This window comes from Ranitomeya variabilis, chromosome 1 (genome assembly GCF_051348905.1).
Source record: "Ranitomeya variabilis isolate aRanVar5 chromosome 1, aRanVar5.hap1, whole genome shotgun sequence".
NCBI lineage: Eukaryota > Metazoa > Chordata > Amphibia > Anura > Dendrobatidae > Ranitomeya > Ranitomeya variabilis.
The window spans coordinates 299,802,851-299,826,531 of NC_135232.1; the positions used below are offsets into that span (position 1 = coordinate 299,802,851).

At 42.9% G+C, this 23,681-nt stretch overlaps 1 protein-coding gene across 4 annotated transcripts in view; it reads left to right on the plus strand.

The window, feature by feature from the left end:
• The window catches only part of GIT2 (GIT ArfGAP 2), a 109,544-nt gene extending 91,375 nt beyond the window's left edge, over nt 1-18,169 (plus strand). For 3 of the 4 annotated variants that reach the window (XM_077295620.1, XM_077295613.1, XM_077295605.1), the window contains 2 exons: nt 9,517-9,580; nt 11,240-18,169. In XM_077295620.1, coding sequence (XP_077151735.1) covers nt 9,517-9,580; nt 11,240-11,452 — 277 coding nt within the window. In that variant the 3' untranslated portion in view covers nt 11,453-18,169. Of the gene's footprint in view, nt 1-3,237; nt 3,364-9,516; nt 9,581-11,239 lie in introns of all 4 variants that reach the window. The other variant, XM_077295638.1, reaches the window with a different exon arrangement.
• The last annotated feature ends 5,512 nt before the right edge of the window (nt 18,170-23,681 follow it).

Genomic DNA, 23,681 nt, shown 5'->3' on the forward strand with positions numbered 1-23,681 from the left:
ACTAACCTAAGCAAAACTAAGGATGTTAAGGTCTCAATACTAATATCGCCTCCTTTCACGCCAATATTTAGAATTTCCCTTCTTGGGGTAAATATGGTTGTAGAGTATACCCCCCTACCTATCACAGAAGAGCTTCCCCAAACTCCCCACCTATAAGTAGGGTCAGACATCTTCCTGCAACTCGCTCCCACTGGCAGGAAGCTGAATATTTCCAGCTGCTTTCTGCATCAATCCCTGATAGTGGCCGATACAGAAGGAGAAGCGCTGAGGGCAGTCGTTATGATAGACGTTGTGTTCTTCTTGTGATGAGACATAGAGGTCTTAGCCTGTCTCCATGAAACTATACACATGTAGTGATGGCTTTCCAGCTATAGCAATGTAGCAGGTGGAAGCAACATTTAAGGCTACGTTCACATTAGCGTTAAGCTAATTTGCGTCGGGTTTGCGTCGGCGACGCAGCGGCGACGCATGCGTCATGCGCCCCTATACTTAACATGGGGGACGCATGCGTTTTTTTGTGTTGCGTTGTGCGACACATGCGTCTTTTTTGCCGCAAGCGTCGGACCAAGAAAACGCAGCAAGTTGCATTTTTCTTGCGTCCGATTTTCGGCAAAAACCGACGCATGCGTCACAAAACGCAGCGTTTTTGCGTGCGTTTTGACGCGTTTTTGCGTGCGTTGTGCGTTGCGTCGCCGACGCAGCGGCGCACAACGCTAGTGTGAACGTAGCCTAACCGATTGCACGAAGAGCAAAGAGCAAAAACTGGTCACCAGCTTTGATTTTTTTTTTCTGCAACATGGACACCTGACTGTTAGTAAAGCTCATGAAGACTTGTACTATGAAGTAGAGTATGCTTCTGCCTATTTGGAATCCAAAACAGTATTAATACCACGGATTTTACAAATTCCATATTTTAGTGTCCATGTTGGTTCAGTATGATACAGCGAGCAGAGAGAGACAGAGCAAAATATAGCAAATTGAAAAGTGGAAGGCAGCTACACTGAAGATATACTGTATATACTCTTGGAACACCAAGAAGGGCAAGTAGTGGAATTATCTCAATCTACACAGTGGCTAGACATTTTAGTGATATGCAAATGATGGGAAAAAAAATAGAAGCCCATTTTTTTTAAAACAACTTGGTTTATTCAGTATGGACTATGGGAGCCACATGCAGAAATAGACGCACTTACATGCCTTGGCATGTTATCAATGAGCATATTAATGGCACTATGGAGAAATGGCCGTATCACTGGTTCTAAGATTGATCCATTCAGTATTAAAAGTGAAATTGGACGTCACATACCAAATGTAAGTTGTCACACAGTGTCTACACAAACTATCAGAAAGCGTTCGCACAATATTGGGCTACGAACCACATGTCCAGCTACAGGTTCCATTGACCTCACCCCATCGGTTTTAAAAGCTGTCATGGTGCAGAGCCATATAACATTGGAGGATGGAATGGAAGTCTAGCCTCCTCAGAGATGAGCCTCGCTTTTGCCATGGATGCAATAATATCAGGAGATTGGTCTGGAGACCATTTGGGCAATGCCATGAATAGGCCTTCACGAGGGAACATCCTACTCACGCAATTATTGTGTGGGGTGGTGTAATGTACCATAGCCGATTGTGTGGGGTGGCGTAATGTACCATAGCCGGACCCCTCTAATTTTCTTTCCATATACACTAATAACTTGGCATTACTTTGATTTGATTGCGGAATCAGTAGTAGGGCCATTTCTCCAAGTGTCCCAGAAGCCATTTTTCAACACTGCAACGCCAGGCTACATGTCTCTTGTGCTACTGTTAGCAGCGTGATGGGCTTAAATGTGCTACCATGGCCTGAAGCATGTGACTTGACTCCCATCAAGCACTTCTGGGACTTAATTGGTCTGCAATTACGAAAGGCGCTGGGAACAGTGGATCTTGATTATTCAGCGTGGCAGACATTCCTCACACAGCCATTAATACAGGCCCTTGCCATCAATGAAGTTAAGTGTGCATATTTCTGCACATGGTGGTCATACTCGATACTGAATAATTCGAGATGTTCTGAAGTTTTCTATTTTTTCATGATGTTTATATGATTAACATGTCTATCAATCTTGTGATTTTCATAACTCCATTACTTTTCCTTCTTGGGGTTGAAATTTCAATGCTGATTAGTGTACGTATATATTTATTTAGACATCCAGGTATGATTGGAACTTTTCTCTATTCCAGTTTTGTAATGAATAATCCTAAGTGCCATATGGTAGAAATTAATGGTTTGGAATAGTTTTTGCAAAGCATATTCTGATCTTAAGTTATTAGTAGAAGTAAGCAGCGTAGATGAAGATGCTTGATGTAGCCACCTATTTAGTCTGGAAGGGTTATCATATTTAAAATCATTTTTACCATTAAACAAAAGGTATCAGTTATTTTCTGTTTTTTTCCATCTACTGACTAGCATGTTAAACAGACAATTGTTTGCTCCTAAAGCAAAAATCATAATGGCAAAATGGCATCTCAGCACATGAAGTCAGCCATTATGGCAGTAACAAATAAGTAGGCTAGCCTGCCAGTCATGGGAACAGATTTATTTTTCAGTACATAAGCCTTAAAATACTATTCTGTGGCACAATAAGATACATGTAATGTATTCTGTAATTTGGCCACAGCTAGGCCAGGGCTACTGAAATCGCAGCAACACATTGGAATTTAAATGATTTCCTATGGTGTCATATTACAACATGCTGCGAAACAGAGTTGCAAACGTGTTGGATTTTCTGTCATTTGTCCCAAGCGATTCATTTGCCATAGGCGTCAATGAAAGTCACACATGACTCGTCTGCAACTTGGCTGTTTTTATTTACAGCAAAATCAGAGTTCTAAAACCATTTCCCGACATCATGTCAGACAAGTTGCACACATTTTTGTGGCATGACTTTTCTTAGAGTTGCTGTTGGACTGATGAGCCACATTCATACATCTAGATGGCAGGAGCGTCTACTGAAAAGCTTCATTTGGATATCGTGGCCTAAAAGAAGCTCTAAAATGTTGTATTCCTCCTGTACATCAGCTGTATGGTTGTTTTGGGAGCTACTGTAGGTTGTAAAGCCCATAGTTCTGCCTTTTGGGAGTAAATGTTTGCTGAAAGTATGACAGACAATAGTTAATCTTTATGTATTTCTCAAAACCATTTCTTCATTGACATTTTGTTTTCTGTCATGTCCTCCGCTTATTCTGACACAGGCCCTTTGAACGTGAAAGTGTGCGCAGGCTGAGGCATAGCCTTGGTTGTTTTAGCACATTGGTTCCTTGGGCAGAGAAAGCCCCACTGCAGCCATTGGCCCTCCAGCAGCCAGACTCTACCTCCTGGTACTCCGGCCTCTGTCCCTGTTTCCCAGGCACAGTGACCTTTCTATTTCTATGTTTTTGCCTGTCTCTCTTTGCTGCAATTTGTCGTGCCTATTGGTGCAAGTAAATAACCCATAATGCTAATTTACCATGTACACTAAATATGAAGAACAACCATCTGGTGTTACGTCTACCTCTGGTCTGAACACTCATCGCATGCCTATCTATGTCTGTATTTCCTGCCTCACCATGGCTTCTAATTGCAGGCTTTTCCTATATGCAATTGTTTGCTGTATTACAAGCTACATATAGTTAGTGTCCCCATCATTGTTTGGGGTGCAATACAGTTGATAATAAGCAAAAGCTGAGCCATAGAGTGATAGGATAGTCATATTACAATAGCGTGTTATTTGTACATATTTCAAAATTGACTTTTTGGGACTATGACTGTTATGATGCAGAACGTTCCTCTGATTTTCCTTTTAATTCACTCACATAGAAATGACTGCTACATTCATGCTGCTATTCAGTATCATTCTAGAAGTTTTGAGGCTAAAACTTCTGACAATCGGAGCGCTATACGGGAAGCTGAGATATGGAGAGCTTGTTGACTGGCACCTTGAAGGAACCTGCCATGTTGAAATGGTATCTGATCTGCATGCAGATGTTATTGAGCTGGAAGAGCTGATCATATTGATATATATTTTTGAGGGAAAAGTTTCAGTAAATTTGAATTTTCTTCATTGAAGACCTTGAGATTTGTCTGCAAATGAGTCCAGCGAGCGGTCCCAGTACATGACTGACAGCTGTCTCTGCACGCGCAGACATACAGGGAAGACTGTCAGTCACTGAGTAGGACCACCCACTATGTTATACTTACAAACACCAGGGATTTCAATGAATAAAATTAGTTTTATTGAATCTTTACCAAGAAACTTCTATATGATTATGCTCATCTTCTCTTTCTCTGTTCCATGCTGCCCATAGATCAGATTGTATGTACATAGGGAAAAAAGGATTGTCCGCCACCAATTGTGCAAGTTCTCCCACTTAAAAAGGTGAGAGGCCTGTAATTGACATCATAGGTAGATAACAACTATGAGAGTCAAAATGAGAAAACAAATCCAGAAAATCACCTTGTCTGATTTGGCAAGATTTATTTTGCAAATTATGGTGGAAAACAGGTATTTGGTCACCTAAAAACATGCAAGATTTCTGGCTCTCACAGACCTGTAACTTCTTCAAGAGGCTCCTCTGTCCTCCACTCATTACCTGTAGTAATGGCACCTGTTTGAACTTATCAGTATAAAAGAAACCAGTCCACAACCTCGAATAGTCACACTCCAAACTCCACTATGGTGAAGACCAAAGAGCTGTCGAAGGACACCAGAAAAAAAATTGTAGCCCTGCACCAGGCTGGGAAGATTAAATCTGCAATAGGCAAGGAGCTTAATAAGAAAATGGAAGACATACAAGACCACTGATAATCTCTCTCGATCTGGAGCTCCAAGCAAGATCTCACCCCGTGGGGTCAAAATGATCACAAGAACGGTGAGCAAAAATCCAAGAACTACACGAGGGGGACTTAGTGAATAAACTACATAGAGCTGGGACCACCGTAACAAAAGCTACCATCAGTAACACACTACGCCACAAGCAACTCAGATCCTGCAGTCCCAGACTTGTCCCCCTGCTTAAAGGGAACCTGTCACCCCCAAAAAGAGGTTAGATTATACTCACCCAGGGGCCGTCCCGCTGCGGTGGGCGTCCGGTCCGGGGCCTCCCATCTTCTTACGATGACATCCTCTTCTTGTCTTCACGCTGTGGCTGCGGCGCAGGCGTACTTTGTCTGCCCTGTTGAGGGCAAAGCAAAGTGCGCAGGCATCGGGCCTCTCTGACCTTTCCCGGCGCCTGCGCACTGCAGTACTTTGCTCTGCCCTCAACAGGGCAGACAAAGTACGCCGGAGCCGCAGCGTGAAGACAAGAAGAGGACGTCATCGTAAGAAGATGGGAGGCCCCGGACCGCGACGCCCATTAGAACCGGACCGCAGCGGGACCGCCCCTGGGCGAGTATAATCTAACCTCTTTTTCTCATGTTTCAGGATACAGCGGGGGCTTATCTACAGCATTGCAGAATGCTGTAGATAAGCCCCTGATGCCGGTGGGCTTAGCTCATCTTTGATTTTTGGGGTGACAGGTTCCCTTTAAGCCAGTACATGTCTGGGCCCATCTGAGGTTTGCTAGAGAGCATTCGGATTATCCAGAAGAGTACTGAGAGAATGTCATATAGACTGATGAAGCCAAAGTAGAACTGTTTGGTAGAAACAAAACTCGTCATGCTTGGAGGAGACAGAATGCTGAGTTGCATCCAAAGAACACCATACCTACTGTGAAGCATAGGGGTGGCAACATCATGCTTTGGGGTTGTTTCTCTGCAAAGGGACCAGGATGACTGATCCGTGTACAGGAAAGAATGAATGGGGCCATGTATCGTGAGATTTTGAGTGCAAACCTCCTTCCATCAGCAAGGGCATTGAAGATGAAACATGGATGGGTCTTTCAGCATGATAATGATCCCAAGCACACCGCCAGGGCAACAAAGGATTGGCTTCGTAAGAAACATATGAAGGTCTTGGAGTGGCCTAGCCAGTCTCCAGATCTCAACCCCATAGAAAACCTTTGGAGGGAGCTGAAAGTCCGTGTTGCCCAGCGACTGATCCAAAACATCACTGCTCTAGAGGAGATCAGCATGGAGGAATGGGCCAACATACCACCAACAGTGTGTGCCAACCTTGTGAAGAATTACAGGAAACTTTTGACTTCTGTCATTGCCAACAAAGGATATATAACAAAATATTGAGATGAACTTTTATTAATGACCAAATACTTATTTTCCACCATAATTTGCAAAATAAATCTTGCCAAATCAGGCAAGGTGATTTTCTGGATTTGTTTTCTCATTTTGACTCTCATAGTTGTGGTCTGCCTATGATGTCAGTTACAGGCCTCTCCTCTTTTTACGTGGAAGAACTTGCACAATTGGTGGTGACTAAATACTTTTTCCCCACTGTAAAACATGATGGTTGCATTTTAAGTTGGCCTTAAACAATTAATTATTCATTAATTACACAGGCATCAATATCAGAGTTTTTCACTCAGATATTGATGAGGAGGTGTGCTGTAGTCATATGCTCTTGATTCATTGAGACGCACATCTCTTCATGAATTGGGGGCATCTGAAAAATGGCATTTCCCTCTCTACAAGTCTTACTCCAGTCAGAGATTTGAGTATGTTTTGTGGTGTAGCGAACGCCTCTGCTTGTCTTAAATTGGACAAGAGAGGTTGCCTACACCTCGTCCCTCTGCCCCCCTCCAATCCCGCCCCTGCTCTGCTAACTCAGCTCAGCTGGGCGAAAATGGTGTGAGAGCGTCAAAATTCGCAACATTTTAATGCAGCCTTACATTGCGCCAAAACTTTGTGATTTTTCATGGCTTTTTACTCCAGTATTCTGGTGTAAAAGCTTTAATGAATCAGGATCACTGTGTGCAGCAAAAACCTTCTCATGTTTGTAATGTAGATGTGGCAGGAAATGAAGGCTTTCAACATGCCAGGTTTCCATATACCTGATATTTCCATGAAAGGATAAGCCTCTGAGCAGCTTAAGGTGGCCACACAACTTATATAGCTGTTGACAGAACGCGCATACAGCCAACAGCTCTCTCACGATTTGGTCAAGCATTCATGTGTTCTCATTTGGGAGAGAGAAGTAAAGGCTCCCATACATGTTAGACTAGAGTCGGCTGAACCTGCTGATATCACTAATAGATGATGTTGCGGGAGTTGAGGATACAGCTTGTTGGATATTCAACACTCTATCCTCTTGTTCTCCCAGGAAATAAGGCTTCCCTGGCAGCGGGTCCCTCATAGAGAACACAAGAGAGCTTAGCTGAGCGGGAGCGTTCCTGTATATGGGAGAGCTGGCTGTTGGCCAAACAATCATTCAGCCAACAGCTGTCTGCGTATTATTATTATTAATTTATATAGCACCATTCCATGGTGCTGTACATGAGAAGGGGTTACATCAAAATACAAATATTACTTACAGTAAACAAACTAACAATGACAGACTGATACAGAGGGGCGAGGACCCTGCCCTTGCGGGCTTACATTCTACAGGATTATGGGGGAAGGAGGTCGGGGTTGCAGCAGCTCCGATGGTGTTGGTGGCAGCGTGGTCATTACAGGTGGTAAGCTTTCTTGAAGAGGTGCAAGCGCACAAGTGGTGAGGTGTGATTTGGAGAGAAGATGAGCAAGCTCCCCTTCAGTAATTTTGGAGAGGGAAGTTATGGGGTTAGGGCATTGGTCTGTTAAACAAAGGGGTTGTGGTGGTTTGACAACAAAGACTTGCCTTGTTTGGTCTGTTTTATTTTTGAAGTGTGTGGCAAAATCCTCGGCAACGTTTAGGGAACTCGGAGGGGGCAGTGGTGTATAGGGGCCTTAAGCTTCTGCCAGACCTCTTATCACCCTAGAGATCCAACATGCAGGGAAATAGGTTTGGGTCACCTTTAACACTAAAGGCTTGGTGGTCAATTATTTAACTTATTTACTTTCACATAAGTTATATGTGCCCATTATAATTTATGGGGCTGTCCAAATGTCCATGTGTTTTTGCGAACCAAGTGGTCTGCACCATACAAAGACATGTCCAATTTTGAAACTAGTCATGGATCAAACTTGTCAATGCAAGTCTGTGGAAGCAAATTGGACTACACTGATCCGAAATCCTGAAAAAAAAAATAAGGCAATTTTTTGCGTGCGAGAAAAATCACTTACTGATATCTGAATGAGCCTTAAGGATTCACCTGAATTCCTTGGTTTTGACTGCAGTTGGGTTTTAACCAGACTTTCAGTAAACTTGCACATAAGAAGCCATGTTATTTTAGAGCTTACAAAAAAAAGCCAATGCAAGACAGTTTTCCGTCATCATAACATGAGTGTTTTTGTTGGGGTTTCTGTTTTTCACACAACTGAAGACATTGTATTTTTGGCCAGGCTTACTAATAACCTGAGTGCAATCTGTGTGATGTATGTCATAGACTTGGAGTGGAGCTCTTGGGGTATTATGCTATTAACACTGTGGATGTTTGCTTCTAATACATTACTTGTCATGCAGTGCCTCGTTGTGTATGTCAGTTTGAAATGCATAGGATGCTGAATATGAGAAGAAATCCCATTATTCAGTGTCCTAACCACCAACAAATGCTGGAGTCATCCTTTCATGTAAGGATTTGTTGTCCACAAGTCCGGTTAAGGTTATTTGTATAAATTTAGTCACCAACCTTTCTTACCTTGAGAGCCACATTCTATCTCTGAGAGATGGTCATGAGCCATATCAAGAGTTCCCTCCCTCCATTATTGGTATGTTGACAGCCAATGCTTCCCCAACGAATATATAACAATATACTTACATCCTGGGGTTCCTACTTTACCCCTATTCTGTATTCTCGCATCAAGCACACTCCCCACACCATTGCATGTAGTTTCAAGCATCCCTCTAAATGGCAGTATCTCCTATCTTCCCCAACCAGTATATACCGTGCAGGCTAGTTGCAAAAGTCACCATCTGGAGACTTTCTCTTCATACCTGGCTGGTAGACATGGTGCTAATGCTCCAAGCTGGCAGACAACCACGGGCCACATGGGCCTCCAAGCCATAGGTTGGGGACCCCCGGTATAAATAAAAGTAGTACAATTTCTTTATCTCATCCTGATAGTTTTCTTACAATATCCTCCTCAGAAAACAATAGATCGTCCCATCTACTGTATTAATCAGAAATGACGTGTGAGACAATACGTTGATATACTCCTACTAAAGCAATGAGAGATCTGCTTCTAGAAGAAGACATGGAAAAATAAAAAACAAAATGGTATTTTCTACAGAACCAAAGCACCATTTTTGCAATACCAGTATTCACTCTGTTTAAAAAAAAAATTAAAAAATAGGGTTTTCATGACTGGCACTACCCCTTATGTGGCACCCAGCATGAGCAATGTCACCAGGGCGGATGTAACGGCTATGCTTAGCAGATTGCACAGAGAGTGTAAGAAAATACTGGCCGTGTAACCATAAACCAGACCTAGTTTTCATAGATGCTGTTATTTGTTCTTTGCAGCTATATACCATGTTCAGAAAGAATACACATTGCAGTAACAGAAATGGCAGCCCTCTTCCCAAAGGTAAGTACTGTGCATTTGGTGGTGGGCCTGAACTGGTGATCATGACAAAGTGCTACTCCTGAAAATTCATGTGTCCCACCTAGAATTATCCCAGAGCGGCCGGGTTATATCCTGCTGGCATTGTGACTGTAATATAAGACTTACCATAAAAGCAAACTCTGAAAAAGACCACAACCTTTTTTAGAATGCTGATTTTGTGCTACCGCCTCCAGTTTAATGACTCACTACACAGGGAGGCAGTTCCGTCTATATCAAAAATGAAATACTGCTTTCTCTAGCAAGGTCACCACTCCATAATAGAAGCAGAAACGCTGACCTTTGATACACGGACAGTAACACAGCGTGTATCGGCCTGCAGGTCTTGGAAATGTATATTCATTGACCCCTTCCTATCTTCTATCTCTTACTGCATCCTGAGCTATTAGAATTTTAATTTAAATGCAGATGTGGTGCTGTAGGTGTGACCGAGCACTTACCAGCCTCTGCCTCCTGGGGTTGTTTCCCCGCTCAGCCCAGAAGCTTTAGCCTGATTAGTAGCTCACACTCTGATTTCCTTGTCTGGCACCAGACCGTGAGCTGTCAGTCAAGCTAAAGAGGCTGGGCCAAGTGGGGAATCAACCCCTGAAGGCAGAGGCTTCTTCACACCTCATTTGCTAATACAATTGGTAATTACTCAGGAATGCAGCAACAGATAGAAGATTTAAAGGTTTTGATAGGTTTACATTTCCAAGACCTGCATGCCTATATTTGTGATTTTGGAGGAGTTGATCTTACTGACAGATTTCCTTTAAGTAGTCTTGCAGAAAACACTGTATATATTCATACTTCTTGTATGGTCACATAGTACCATACAAGATTATTTCCTTGTTTTTGATTGCTCACTGAGATGACATTCAATGAATGAACAGGATTCAGAGACTTTGCATCACGTGGTGTCAAAGACCCTAATTTCAGCAATGTGTCCCTACTTGGCTTTTTGCTGCCGTTTTGATAAAATAAGTTTTATCTACTGCAGAACTCCTAGATCTCTGAATGCTGAACTCTGTATAACCATGCCTACACCCGTTGACAACTTTGTGTACACAGTGCCTAGGCAGAAAGTTCCCATTCAGTGGTTTGACTACATGTCAGCAAGTTTATTAGTCTTCTAGTGATGATCATTTACTGATAAAGCAGTGACTTTGCCAAAACTACAGCAAGCAGCCCAGTGACACATCACTAGAATCAGTGTCTCTGACAGATGATCAGATTAGGTGCCAAAATCCTGGTGACAGATTGCTTTTAAGGTCCTGTTCTGAGTTCTGATCGGAGAGTAGGGCCAGCCATACACATTACATGACTGTTGGCTGACCAATGCTTCAGCCTATCGTTCGGCCGACAGCCATCTCAGCTGTCACTACGCAGGAGAGCTCATTTGGCTGAATATTCCTGTGTTCTCTGAGAAAGCTGCCGACTGACACAACGGCTTATCTCAGGTAGATCAGAGTGATTGGCAGTCTGAAATCGGATATGCACGATTGATCGACATCTCTCCCGACCATCAGTTGGCCGGCGCGCCCATTATTCACATTAGACTGTCGGCTGATGCTCATGGGTTTCTTGGGAAAATGTTTGACCTGTTCATGTGATAACCTTTTATGCTCCCTTCCATCTTACTAGAAACCCAAGTCCGACATGGTGAGAACATCGCTCCGACTTCTTACGTCCAGTGCTTATCGGCTGCAAACCGAGTGCAAAAAGACCCTGCCGCTAGAGTCCAGCCCGAGCACCGACGTTCAGCTGGTGACGCAGCAAGTCATTCAGTGCGCCTATGACATCGCCAAGGCTGCCAAGCAGTTGGTCACCATCACAACCAAAGAAAACACAAACTGAGCCATGGTGGTCACCTCTGTTTTTACCTGAAGGACACAGAACTTGATTTTTTTTCTAACGGTTTTATTTGATAATTAGGCAGGTTCATCAGTATTACTATTTGCATGTTTTACTTCTGAGTGTTTCTCTGGACTATCTTAATTTACCCCACTGCCTTATATGTAAAATGTTCTGCTAGTTAAAAACTGTTGTATTCCATCAATTATTCAAAGAACCGTATAGAGGTTTTTCAGGCCTACAACAGTATTGGCATATTTTTAGGATAGCCCCTAATAGCAGACTTTTGGGGTCCAACTGCTGGCACCGACTGATCAGCCGGCTGAAAACTGCATCCTCTACATTGTTTACCAGTCACCGCTCCCTTCAGGCTGTGCCGGGAACTGCAGGTTGGTCCCGTTTACTTGTAAGGCCAGGTACATGCACTACGCAGTGTAGTTTACAGTTGTGCCAGCTAAGCAATCAGGGCCAATCACTGTGGCCCCTTCGATCATTGGGGATGCTGGGAGTCAATTCCCCAGCAATCTGATATTTATGGCATATTGTAAAGACAGGACATTATTTTGTAACACCAAAAAAACTTGTCTTTAAATCGCTGTGACTAAATTTTGTCCCACTTTGCACAACATACAGAATATTGGCGAGACCCTACTATTCTATTATCCTGTGTTTTATGATTTGGGCTCTAACGTCTACCATTTGTGAAATTCTTCATGTTTATAACCTGAGTGTAACTTTTCTTTTGCTTCTCTAAGATCCTGTGTTGCCTGTCTTGTACAGTTGCTGGTCCAGCTGTCATGAGTTTTAATAATTCACCTTATTCAGCGCACAGGATGTAATTTCTACAACTTTATTTCCATATTTCATGGTGTTTTACAAATATAGAATTTGGATTACTGTCACAACTCATCTTGAAGTGTATCGGTCGGGTCTTCTGACATGTTTTGTGGGTCAGTGAATACTGAAAAGATAACTATTATTAGTTAAAGGCAATCCGTCAGAAGGTTTTTACTATAAAATCAGCCAGCAGCATGATGTAGGGACAGAGACCCGGATTCCTGAGATGTATCACTGAGTTTACTGGGTGCAGCAGTTATAGAGTCAGTGTTTCTCTGCTGCAGATTGAGCAGAGCGCAGTAGTTGAGCTGTGTATAACCCATCCACACCACAGCTTTCTGTGTAGTGACAGAGCTGCTAATCCGTGCTGGGGGAGTGGTTGGACTAGGAGGCATGAGGCCAGTTGTCCTGTATAATCTCCTGCTGATAAAACACTGGTTTACTGAAACTGCAACACACAGTCCAGTAAGGGTATGTGCCTACGATCAGGAACTGCTGTGTCCATAGTTGCCTGCGGATCACCCGCAGGCACTGAAATGCGGCGTGTCTATGAAGTCTGCAGCATGTCAATTTCTCTGCTCAAGAAAAATGAGATCAATAGAATGTATTGGACTTAGTGCATCCGCACGGTTCAGTGATCACATTCAGATTCACCTGCGTTCAGTAGCAGGCAGCGCTTTGGACGAAGCAAGCGTACGCTGTGTCCAAAGCGCTGCTAGTTCCGGATTGTGGGCACCTGGCCTTAGTGTTTGGGGTCTCTGCTCCTACATAGTAGTGCTCTCAGATTACATAGCAAAAACCTGCTGATAGGTTCCCTTTCATAAACGTTTCTATATATTAGAAGGGGGTCTGTTTGCTGCTGATTGATGGGTCCTGGGACCCCCACCGATGGGTCTAAACACTGCTCTGATGTGCACCGCACCTGCATGAGCTGCACCCTCAGAGCGATATACAGGCTCAATGATTAGCAGGACATCGCATCCAATTTAATTATATGAAAAAAATTATTGAATGATGGTAATCCTTTAAAAAAAATAAAAATTCTCTCATCACTCTCTCTAAAGAACAGATGTCTCTAAACACCATGACACTGTTCAATCGGTGCTAACATTGCCGTTCCCTCTGATCATATAGTCTGACAATTTCCCCAGTTGTCAGTTTTTTCTAGGAGGAATAAGAGAGCAATGGCTGGAGAGTAGAGTGATTCTCTATAAAGAGCAGCGGTCTCTCTCCCGACATGTCTGTTGTAGTAAATGTTAATAACAATCTCGAGCGTCTTCTCTTAGAATGCTACGATGTGTCGTTCCTCTGAGACATTTCTAAATAGATGATTGGGTGTCACTGGTTGGTTGATGTCAATCCCAGTCTTATAGCGAAATCATTGATTGGATAATATCAGTTGGGACCTCTGCTGGTAGCACCCAGTAGTCAGTTTATTAATAAATGTATGGGTGCTAGATTTTTATTTTGTATCATTCCTGGTCTCTCCTATATGCTCCAGAATGGCTGGGAATGTATGTGTTTGGTGAACCACCATGTCAGTAGAGCGGATAGCTCCTCGGTAAGTACAAGTGCCTGTACTGATTGAGAACTTCCCGTCACAAGCCTGCAGATTAGGGGACAGGAGTGTGAATTTTCTGAATTAACATTCTCTATATTTGTGTTAGTGATAAAAGTGCAAAAGTAATTTGTAAACATTTCCAGCTGCTTGTGGAGCGGTTACCCAAGTCCCACATCACAGCCGCGGCCCATGGGGCGCCGAACACTTGTAGATGATGGAATTATTAAAGGGTTGTTCTCAACATCATAAAGAGTTCTAGAAACAATCAACTTTGTAATCTGTTATTAGAAATCCTCTCTGGTATCAAGAAAGGAGGGATTTTTCATGCTGTAGTTTAGAGCTGGTTGCCTAGCTTAGCTACCACCTCTGCAATCTATCATGCTCCTCATATGGCAGCACTAGATGGTGCACAGTTCAGGTCCGCTGCTCCTCCATATGCCACTGGACAAAACTGGCAATCATCAGGAACACACCACCCGCCTCTCGGCAAGCAGAAGCCAGGAGGATGGGGAGCAGTGCACTCCTGATCTATGTTGAGAACCACCCGGCATAGGTCATTTCTTTACATAGGTGGAATCTAAGATCCAACCATCAACATGGTGCTGCTCATTGTCTGTGGTTGTCCTGAGCTTTCTATTAGGCCGGAGTCACACTACAGCGAGATACGGCCGAGTCTCGCAGGTTAAAACCAAGCTCTGGCACCGGCACTCCGGAGCAGAGCGTGCGGCTCCATGTATTGCTATGCGGCTGCACGCTCCGCTCTGGAGTGCCGGGGCCAGAGCTTGGTTTTAACCTGCGAGACTCTGCCGTATCTCGCTGTGTGTGATCCCGGCCTTAGTCTTCTTGTATAGGCTGGATGTCACATGAATCAAAACAATTCATGAAAGAGGAAAAATAAGCTTCTATTTTGGTACATTGGGTTATTTTACTGCATATTAATGTATATAAATGGTGCTAGAAAATAAAGGTCATGTATGTGAGACTTGAGTGATGGGGAAAAAAAAGTGGGATTAAAGAAAAGCGAAGAACACCGTGGGCATTCCATGCACACATTACAAATAAGCTGGCTCTTGGAGGTGATCAATATTGTTTATGAAGAAGTGCCATTGCACCACTAAGGCCTTAGTCACATGTTTCCACCATATTACCAGCCCTGTGCAATGTATTACGTGGATGTTCTAAATCAATGTGTTGGACAGAATTGTGCTAATGACATGGAATGCCAAACAGACTGTCTGGGTCTGAACCCGCATCCTCGTAACGTGACCCAGCCTATTCTTACTGTGGTCGTGGGAATAGGCCTTTACATCTGCAGATACTAATAGATTAACTGATAGTGAGAAGAAAAGCCATCTGCAATGTGGATCGATGTGGAAGAGAACCCACGGTGTTAAAAATGGGCTCTCATGTATCTCCACAAGAACCAGACGTAAATGCAGATAATGACTGGGATGCAGAGTTGGCATCGGACCATCGTCTTCTATGTACTGTGCCTCTGCTGGTCTTCAGTTGTGGAACAGTAGATTTCTTACTGGTTTCAGGTCCTAACTCAGTATAATGTTAGTGATAAACCTAGAGGAAGTAATGAGAGAAGTGAAGCTCTTTGACCTATGTATGTTCATGGGACGTCGGCCCGCTGGTCGTGAATTCTGACTTTACTATTGCTAGAAGCTTGGCTCCAGATCTCTGAGAAACCATGTGTGTTGATTGATATAAATGTACTCCACTAATGTAAATTGGCTTTTGCTAGACATTCACATACAATTGATTCCGATTAAGATCGTTGGCCTGATGCAGCATCCTGGAGATGAGATCTGAAAAATGGGTTACACTTCTGTAATTTACTCTATGAATGGGGGCTCAGTGTTGTCATCACCCATAGATATGTTAGTTTGTAAATGTAACAAAGAATGGCTGTGTCCTTTATACCAATGTCATTTTATGGCCCAGTAGAGAGGACCACTGTGATAACTCCTAGCTCCAGGATATACAGAAGACTTTTATATCCTACATAGAACGTACAACATGGAGCCACTTGACCTCAATGTTCTACATTTTAGGCAATTGTGGTCAATATGTATAGAACTCTTCTACCCTAGAAACATTTAGAATAACTGTACATATTAAAATAGTAATAGGGCTTGCAATTACAGTGAAGGGGGCTTCTGCTAGGGAGCGACGTGGAGTGCAGTTTTACCTATGGTCCTATCATAAAATAACCAAAGGATGAACTCCACTTTGCTCAATGTGTATTGCATTACAGATGGATGTCACCTTTTCCTCTTAGTGCCACTATCCCACTTACTTTACCTTTTACTAATACGATCGGTGTCCGATGAAGGCCTGAGCCATCACATGTTGTGTTCATTAAGTACGGTGTGGTGTCCTACGGGGCAGAGTGTTTCCATCACTGTGACACAATCCATCAGTATTCAAACTCTGTAGATCCCAGAGCAACGCCAAATCCGTCCATTTATTAGCAATGTTACTGATAAACATTGTATCCACAACTTTGCCAGATGTTTCTCCTGTGTAAAGTGAATGATTTGTTGGATATTTAACAATACGGACTATTTGCAGGGTTGATGTGTTTGGATTAGTGTTACACAGTGAATATATTTAAATTGCTGCTTTTATTGACCTATAAAGATGTAGGCTTTTATATCTTCAGACCACATTCACATTATGATCCCTAGTTTTTAATTTTGCAGTGGTAGATCCTAAAAACAGAAAAATTATGAAAGTTACTTTTTTAAACAGTATGTTCAGTTTTTTTTGTGTGTTTCGAAGTAGCGCTCATCTTCCACATTCAGAGTATTAAAACAAAACTTTTTGGGTTAATTTTTCTTTTTTTAAGTGTAAGCTCTTTAATTCTTTGCAGATTGTCAAGTTCCCTCCTAATTGCTCAAAAGATCTAGAAGCGCAAGCGCACAGAGCGGAGTACAGATGGAGTAGGAAGTCTATACGTTTCTATTGAGTTTGTACGTTCCTCTGCTTACGTGCCCAGGCAGGAGCTCTGATCTTCTGCCTCCTAGCTGTGTGCTTTTAAGGCTTAATAAAGTTAGTTTGTCACTAAAAATGCAGCAAAAACACTGCCAAACCGGTTTGCTGTGTTTATTTTTGCAGAATATTTTCACTTTTGTATTGGTGCGAATTCACATGCCGCAGTGCTCAAATTCAGTAAGAAAACAAAGACAAGCATGTGATTTCTGCAGAATAAAGCTACAAAAATACTGCGTGTGAACACAGGCTTAAGAAGTCTTTTGAGTAACTGTTGTAAATCTCGGGGACCCGAACATTCACTGACCTGCAAAATTAGAATTTGAATGTGGCAACACATCAATAGAAAAAGTTATTTTTATTTCAGGTACCGTACTTAAGACGTATTAAAAGGCAGCGAATCCCAGGAGACTGGCTTACGCACTTCAAACTCTGTCTGCATGGAATTAAACAAAAAAAATTATCACAAAGTTTCGCTACTCTTTTTAAAGTGGATTTTGAAGCGGAGGCACTTGCTTCAAAATCCAAGTAAAAAAAAAAAACAAACCTTAATCTACTCTTGATGTTTAAGAAAATAAAGTAAGTGAAAAACCACTGATCAAATATTGAAGTGTGAATGAGGCTTAGATTACGTTTCTTGCTTTAGCAGACCCACTTTAATGTGTTTGAAAGCATTTTTCACCACCATTTCTACATATATATGTACGGATTCTGTAACATTCTGTATTACCCTGGTAAAATAACAGCTGCTTATTTTGTTCTCTCCCACGGTCAGTGTTCAGCGTAGAATACCTGTTACATGACACACAAAACCAGTGGTTTACAAACCTTATTCTTCCTGTTCTCGTGTGACTTTTTTGCTATGACATGCCGCCAGTTGAGCATTGCTTGCAGGTGTTATTGTGGACTATACAGTATTACTAGCACTTTCTTTCCCCCATTTCCAGTGCGTTTTTCTACTATAACCACTTGCATTGTTAATATTACCTCCAGTGCCAAACGATCAAGTGTCGTACATGTCTAAATATTGGATTTATTTTTTTAGATGTGGAATTGCCTTGGTTACCGATTATGAAACCAATCAATCTGAGCAGCCTACTCAATGAGGCTGAATTGGATTTCTCCTTTTTAAGGTCCTTAATACTACTCTTTATGGCATAGGAAATGTAAAGGCTGTTTCTGGCCTGTATTTATGTGAAATTACTAAACCATGCCTTTTGGATATTGTATACATTGTTTATTATTGTACAATTTACCTGTGAATTTTATCTTGGGTTTTAATTTTCCACTTATAGTTGTGCAATAAACTGTTTTAAGAGTGACCAGTTTTCCCACTTCTCGTCTTTGCTGTTTTATTGAACACTGTCAAAGAACACCACTCGCTCACGGCACACGTGCCTCGTATGTGTCCATCCATCGGGGGGCGCCGCTTCTCACTTATTGCAATAGGTCAAGAATGAGCTAAGCGCTCCCCACAGCTGGCCTCCACATCCACACACCTGCCATTGTTCATTCATACCCAGCTTTCTCAAGCACCTGAATGGATCAGAGTTTACACTCTGGCTACAAGCTATTTTCTATCCTTGAGATTCTGGGTACGTTAAATCAAGGACAAACTTAATTGTTTTTATTTAATATACTGAAAGTACAGTATTAAAAAAGATTGACTAAAAAAACAAACCGGTATAAAATACAGACCTGATACGTCTTATGAATTGGATCCGTGCGCGCTTCTGGCGGAGGAGAATGCCGCAGGAAGTGGGGACAGATCTGCAATATTTGTAGCATCTCTGGGGTCTAACACAGATACTTCTTAATGACATGTTATAAAGGGTCTCGTCAGACCCCCCAAATTCCTCCCTCCGCTGAGGTAAGAAGGGGACAGCTCATTAGATTTGATTCTTATCCAGTTTTAGCCCTCATTTCAGCTCTGGGTCAAATATTCCCACCGATACCTCCTAGAGAAACAATATGGCCTTCATCTTACTGAACACCCATCAAGCATTCCATACATACTGCACTGGGTTGCAAATTTAATAGATATATGCTCCCGATCATTTATCTATCCATGGATTCTGTAAAGCTAACACTAGAATTCAAAACACCTTAAAATATTGTTTTACCTTGTGTTGTCTATGGAATACAAAAGAAACGTAACAAGTGAAAACATTGATGCCCCCAGAGTTTAACACCCATCTACCAGTGAAGGCATACAGGACACAACTGTTATCCAAAATTGACAGCTACCTGGTAATTACTGTGTACACACTCCATGTCTGCTCTTCATCAGATTACCTGTTCTCAGAGGGGTGCGCGCAGTGATCACATGCCCCCAGCCTTTCACCTGTAGAACTCCACTTATGACAAACACATTAGCTTTTTTTTCCAGAATTTTTTTTTTATTCAAGTAAAATATCAGAATGGAAAGTTCATTCAAGTCAAACACAAATGGCATAAATAAGAAATTATAAAGTGACAAGTCAAAAAAGAAGCCTATAATACAATATATCTGCATTGCTGCACATATGCACCTTTAACCAGAATTGTTGTCAGGTTTTTGCCACCTATTCTGAGAGCAGCATAATTTAGGGTCAGAAACTCTGGTTCCAGCGATGTGTCACTTATGGGTCTGGTCAATGTCGTTTTTTTATAAAATCATTGTTTTATCAGCAAGAGATTGTCATTAGAGGTCTAGTAAACCTGCTGCCAGGTAGTCAGGCATTTTCATGAGCTCCGAATCACCCCGGCCCCAGTGATTGGCAGCTTCCTGTGAACACTGTACATAGGCAGAAAGCTGCCAATCAATGGTGGGGGAGCCCTCCAGCATAGAAAACAGGGATTTTATCAAAATGACAGCAAGCAGCTCAGCAAGTGAAAGATCGCTGGAATCGGGGTCTCATTTCTGCCCCTGTATTATTCTGCTCTCGGAGTAGTAAAAAACCTATTCCCATTACAGGGTTTTTTTGGTTCTATTTTTACAATTCACAGTTGGGAGCCATGCTGATAAAATAACTTAACCTCACTGATAGAATCCAGTCCAGCATTACCAGCCACAACAGTCTCTGCAAAACAGGAAGTGATGGCTCCAGGGTGAGGAGTCTGGTGGATGTCATCGCTTCCGGTGAGAAGAGGACTGTCTGAGCGCTAGTACTAGAGTGGATCCCAGTTGTTAATATAGCTTTCATTTTTTTTATCCACTGTGAATTTTAAATGGGTTTTATGGTCTTTGACAGCAAAGTTATCAGCAAGGCAGCCGGCAGATGGGTGAAAATGATGGACTGCTTATAGCCCACCCCAAGCAAAGTTTATTTTAGGTAGTGGGTTTCCTTTGTTTAAGGCCTGTCCCACACGTCCAGATAATTCCGGTACCGGAAAAAAATCGGTACCGGAGTTATGTGTGCCTGTGAGCTCACGTAGGCCATACGTGCGGCACACGTGTGCCGCCCGTGTGCCGAATGGGTACCACACGGAGCGTGCAGGAGACAGCGCTAAAGTTTAGCGCTGTCCCCTGCATCGTGCTGATGCCGCGATTCATATCTTCTGTGCAGCAGCGTTTGCTGCATAGAAGATATAAATAAGTGTTTAAAAGATCTATCTGTCCGACGCCCCACCCCCTGTGCGCCCCCCCACCCCCTGTGCGCCCCCCCGCTGTTCTAAAAATACTCACCCACTTCCCTCGTTGGCTGTCGCTGCTTCCTAGTGATGTGACGTTCATGAACGAGCCGACTCAAAGAGCCGGCTCTTCACTGTGAACGCTATGAGCCGGCACCTATCAGTGAGCCGCTTGTTATCTAGTGGCTCTCTGCTCTCCTCCCTTCCCTGTGCTGCTGACGTCAGCCTGGTGGTGGAGGGGGAGGAGAGGAGCCAGGAGAGACACTGTGCTGGAGGGGGAGAGAGGAAAGCTGCTGCTGAAAGTACTGTAGGAGAGGAGTCGGCAGCAGCAGCGCACACAGTGTTATCTCATTCACCCGGCCAATACAGAAGCAGGATGTAAATGAAGGCAGAACATGTGACCACAGAGCAGCCAGTCACAGCTCAAGTTTCACTTGTCCTCATGCACTGTCTTCTTACATCTTTATTGGCATCCTGCCCTGTGTTCAGTGTGTTATAGGACGGTACCTGACTGTCTGGAGGAGAGAGTTAGAGACAGGCAGGCAGAGGTGTGTGCTGTTACAAGAATCCCAGCCATATTACAGTGAAAGCAGATGGAGAATCCTGAAGTCTCTGCAGTGCACAGCTTTGTGTTGTAAGGTGTGTGGTTTCTGACAAATTCCATCAGTAAAAAGTGACTGATCATAACACTACTGTGCAAAACACATGATCAAAGATGAGTGACAAACGGCAGAAGAGAAGCAGCATTTGGGCTCACTTTGATGACATTGGAAACAGTAAGGCTCAATGCAGACTTTGTAAGCACACACTATCTTTTCGAGCAGGGTCTACCACAAACCTTCATAGGCATATCAGAACTGCACACCCTACAGTGCCTATTGAAGATAGCACGCAGGTATCTGCTCCAGACCATGTGACGGTGACCCCCAGTACATCATCTACTGGTACTGCTGCTGCAGTGTCTACAGCCACCCCTCAGGCATCAGTTAGACCAAAAACTAGTACCCAAACCTCTATGCACCAATTTATGCCAAATAAAGCCCTTACCCCAGCAAAGAAAATTTCAATTGACGAAGAATTGGCCAAAATGATTGCGAAGGATTTCCAACCATTCTCAATTGTGGAGGATAAGGGGTTTAGAAGCTATACCCAAGCTCTCAATCCTATGTATGTTATTCCATGCAGAAGGACACTCTCCCAAACAATTATACCAAGATTGTATGACATAGAACGTGCCTCATTGCAAGAAAAGGTTAGCATGGCTTCATCAGTTTGCCTGACAACAGACTGTTGGACATCGAGAGCGACCACTTCCTTCATGTCTGTCACATGTCACTTCATTGAAAATTATAAAATGGTCTCATGCCTTCTGGATTGTTTTGAATTTACAGAGAGGCACACTTCAGATAACTTGGCAGCTGAATTGTTCAGAGTTGTAAAAGAATGGCATATAGAATGTAAAGTGGTTTGCTGTGTGAGCGATAATACTGCCAATATCACCAAAGCTATTAAAAGCTTAAAGTGGACACACTATCCATGTCTTGCACACACCATTAACTTGATAGTAAAAGATGCCCTGAAGATGGTGAAACCCACTGTGGACAAAGTGAAAATGTTGGTCGAATTTTTTCATAAGAGCACAACAGCTACAGAGAAGCTAAAATCTATTCAACAGCAGATGTGTATGCCTCAGCTGAGGCCCATACAGGAATGCCCAACAAGGTGGAATTCTACATTCTATATGCTGAAACGGATTATAGAGACCAAGGACGCAATCATCTCTACACTGGCCCTTATCAATGCATCTGTTGACACTCTGAGCCAAGACGAATGGGAGGTTGTGAGAGAGATATGCGCTATCCTGGAGCCCTTTGAACAGGTCACTGTGGAGATCAGTGCTGAGAGGTACAGTAGACAATTACTACATTATTTGTATAGTTGAAAAAAGACAGGTCCATCAAGTATAAGCTTTTAAAGAGAATTTGTCAGCTTGTTTGAGTCCTATAAGCTATGTTTATGTGCTCAAAGGAGCTAATGGGCTGATTCTGATATGCCATATACCATATTAAAACATAATTTTCTAAGTAGATTTTCTCTTTTTTCAGCTATGTAACAGCATCCAAAATGCTGCTCTTGTGCAAGGGTCTGCAGAAAGTGACAGCTGACCGAGAAAGAGAAGGAGCACTAACTACAGAACAAGGGAGACAGTTGGTGTCGGCCCTCATTGCAACTATGGATAGAAAGTTCCATAACGTGGAATATAATATTGTATTCTCAGAAACAACATTACTAGATCCAAGATTCAAAAAGCTAGCCTTTAGCGATACCAGAGCTGCTGAAGAGGCAATTAAGAGAATAACAGCAGCAGCAAGATGCAGTCAAGAGACTCCAGATAGCCAGCCGATGCCATCATTGGCAGGCCAAGATGATGAAGCACACGCGGCAGCAGAGGCACCTGAGCCACAACCACAGTCATCTGCTGTTTGGAGGCTCTTTGATAAAAAGACAACAGAAAGCACTGCAAGAAGAAATCCCTCAGCAGATGCAATACTGGAAGTACGAAGTTATCTTGAGGAGCTGCTGATCCAAAGAAGTTTAGATCCATTGAGCTGGTGGAAGAGCAGGGCTTTATTCTACCCACGACTTATCAAGGTGATGGAAGGAAGACTGTGCATCGTAGCAACATCAGTCCCTTCAGAGAGAATTTTCTCCAAAACAGGGCAGATAATCACAGAGAGAAGAAACCGGATCAGCCCGTCCAAACTGAGGCACTTAGTGTTTCTTAATGCCAATTTGTCCTAATGACCTTCTAAAAATGTTTCACTGTTAAGTTATACTGCTGTTTTGCACATTTTTTGCATTTGTTTGATGTTCTTATAATGAAAAATAATATAAACAATGTTAATCTGTCAACTAGAAGGTTTTGTGTCATTATTTTGGTGAGATTACTGAAGAGCAGATTCAAGAGTCGAAAGAGCCGGCTCTTCTTGCTGAGCCGAGCCGAAAGAGCCGATTCCCAAAAAAAAAACCGAAGTCCCATCACTCAGTGCTTCCTGTCCTGGCTGCACCTTCTACTGTATGCGGTCACGTGGAGCCGCTCATTTACAGTCATGAATAGGCGGCTCCACCCCTATGGGAGGTGGAGCCGCATATTCATGACTGTAATCTGCGGCCCCACGTGACCGCATACAGTAGAAGGTGCAGCCAGGAAAGGACACTGCG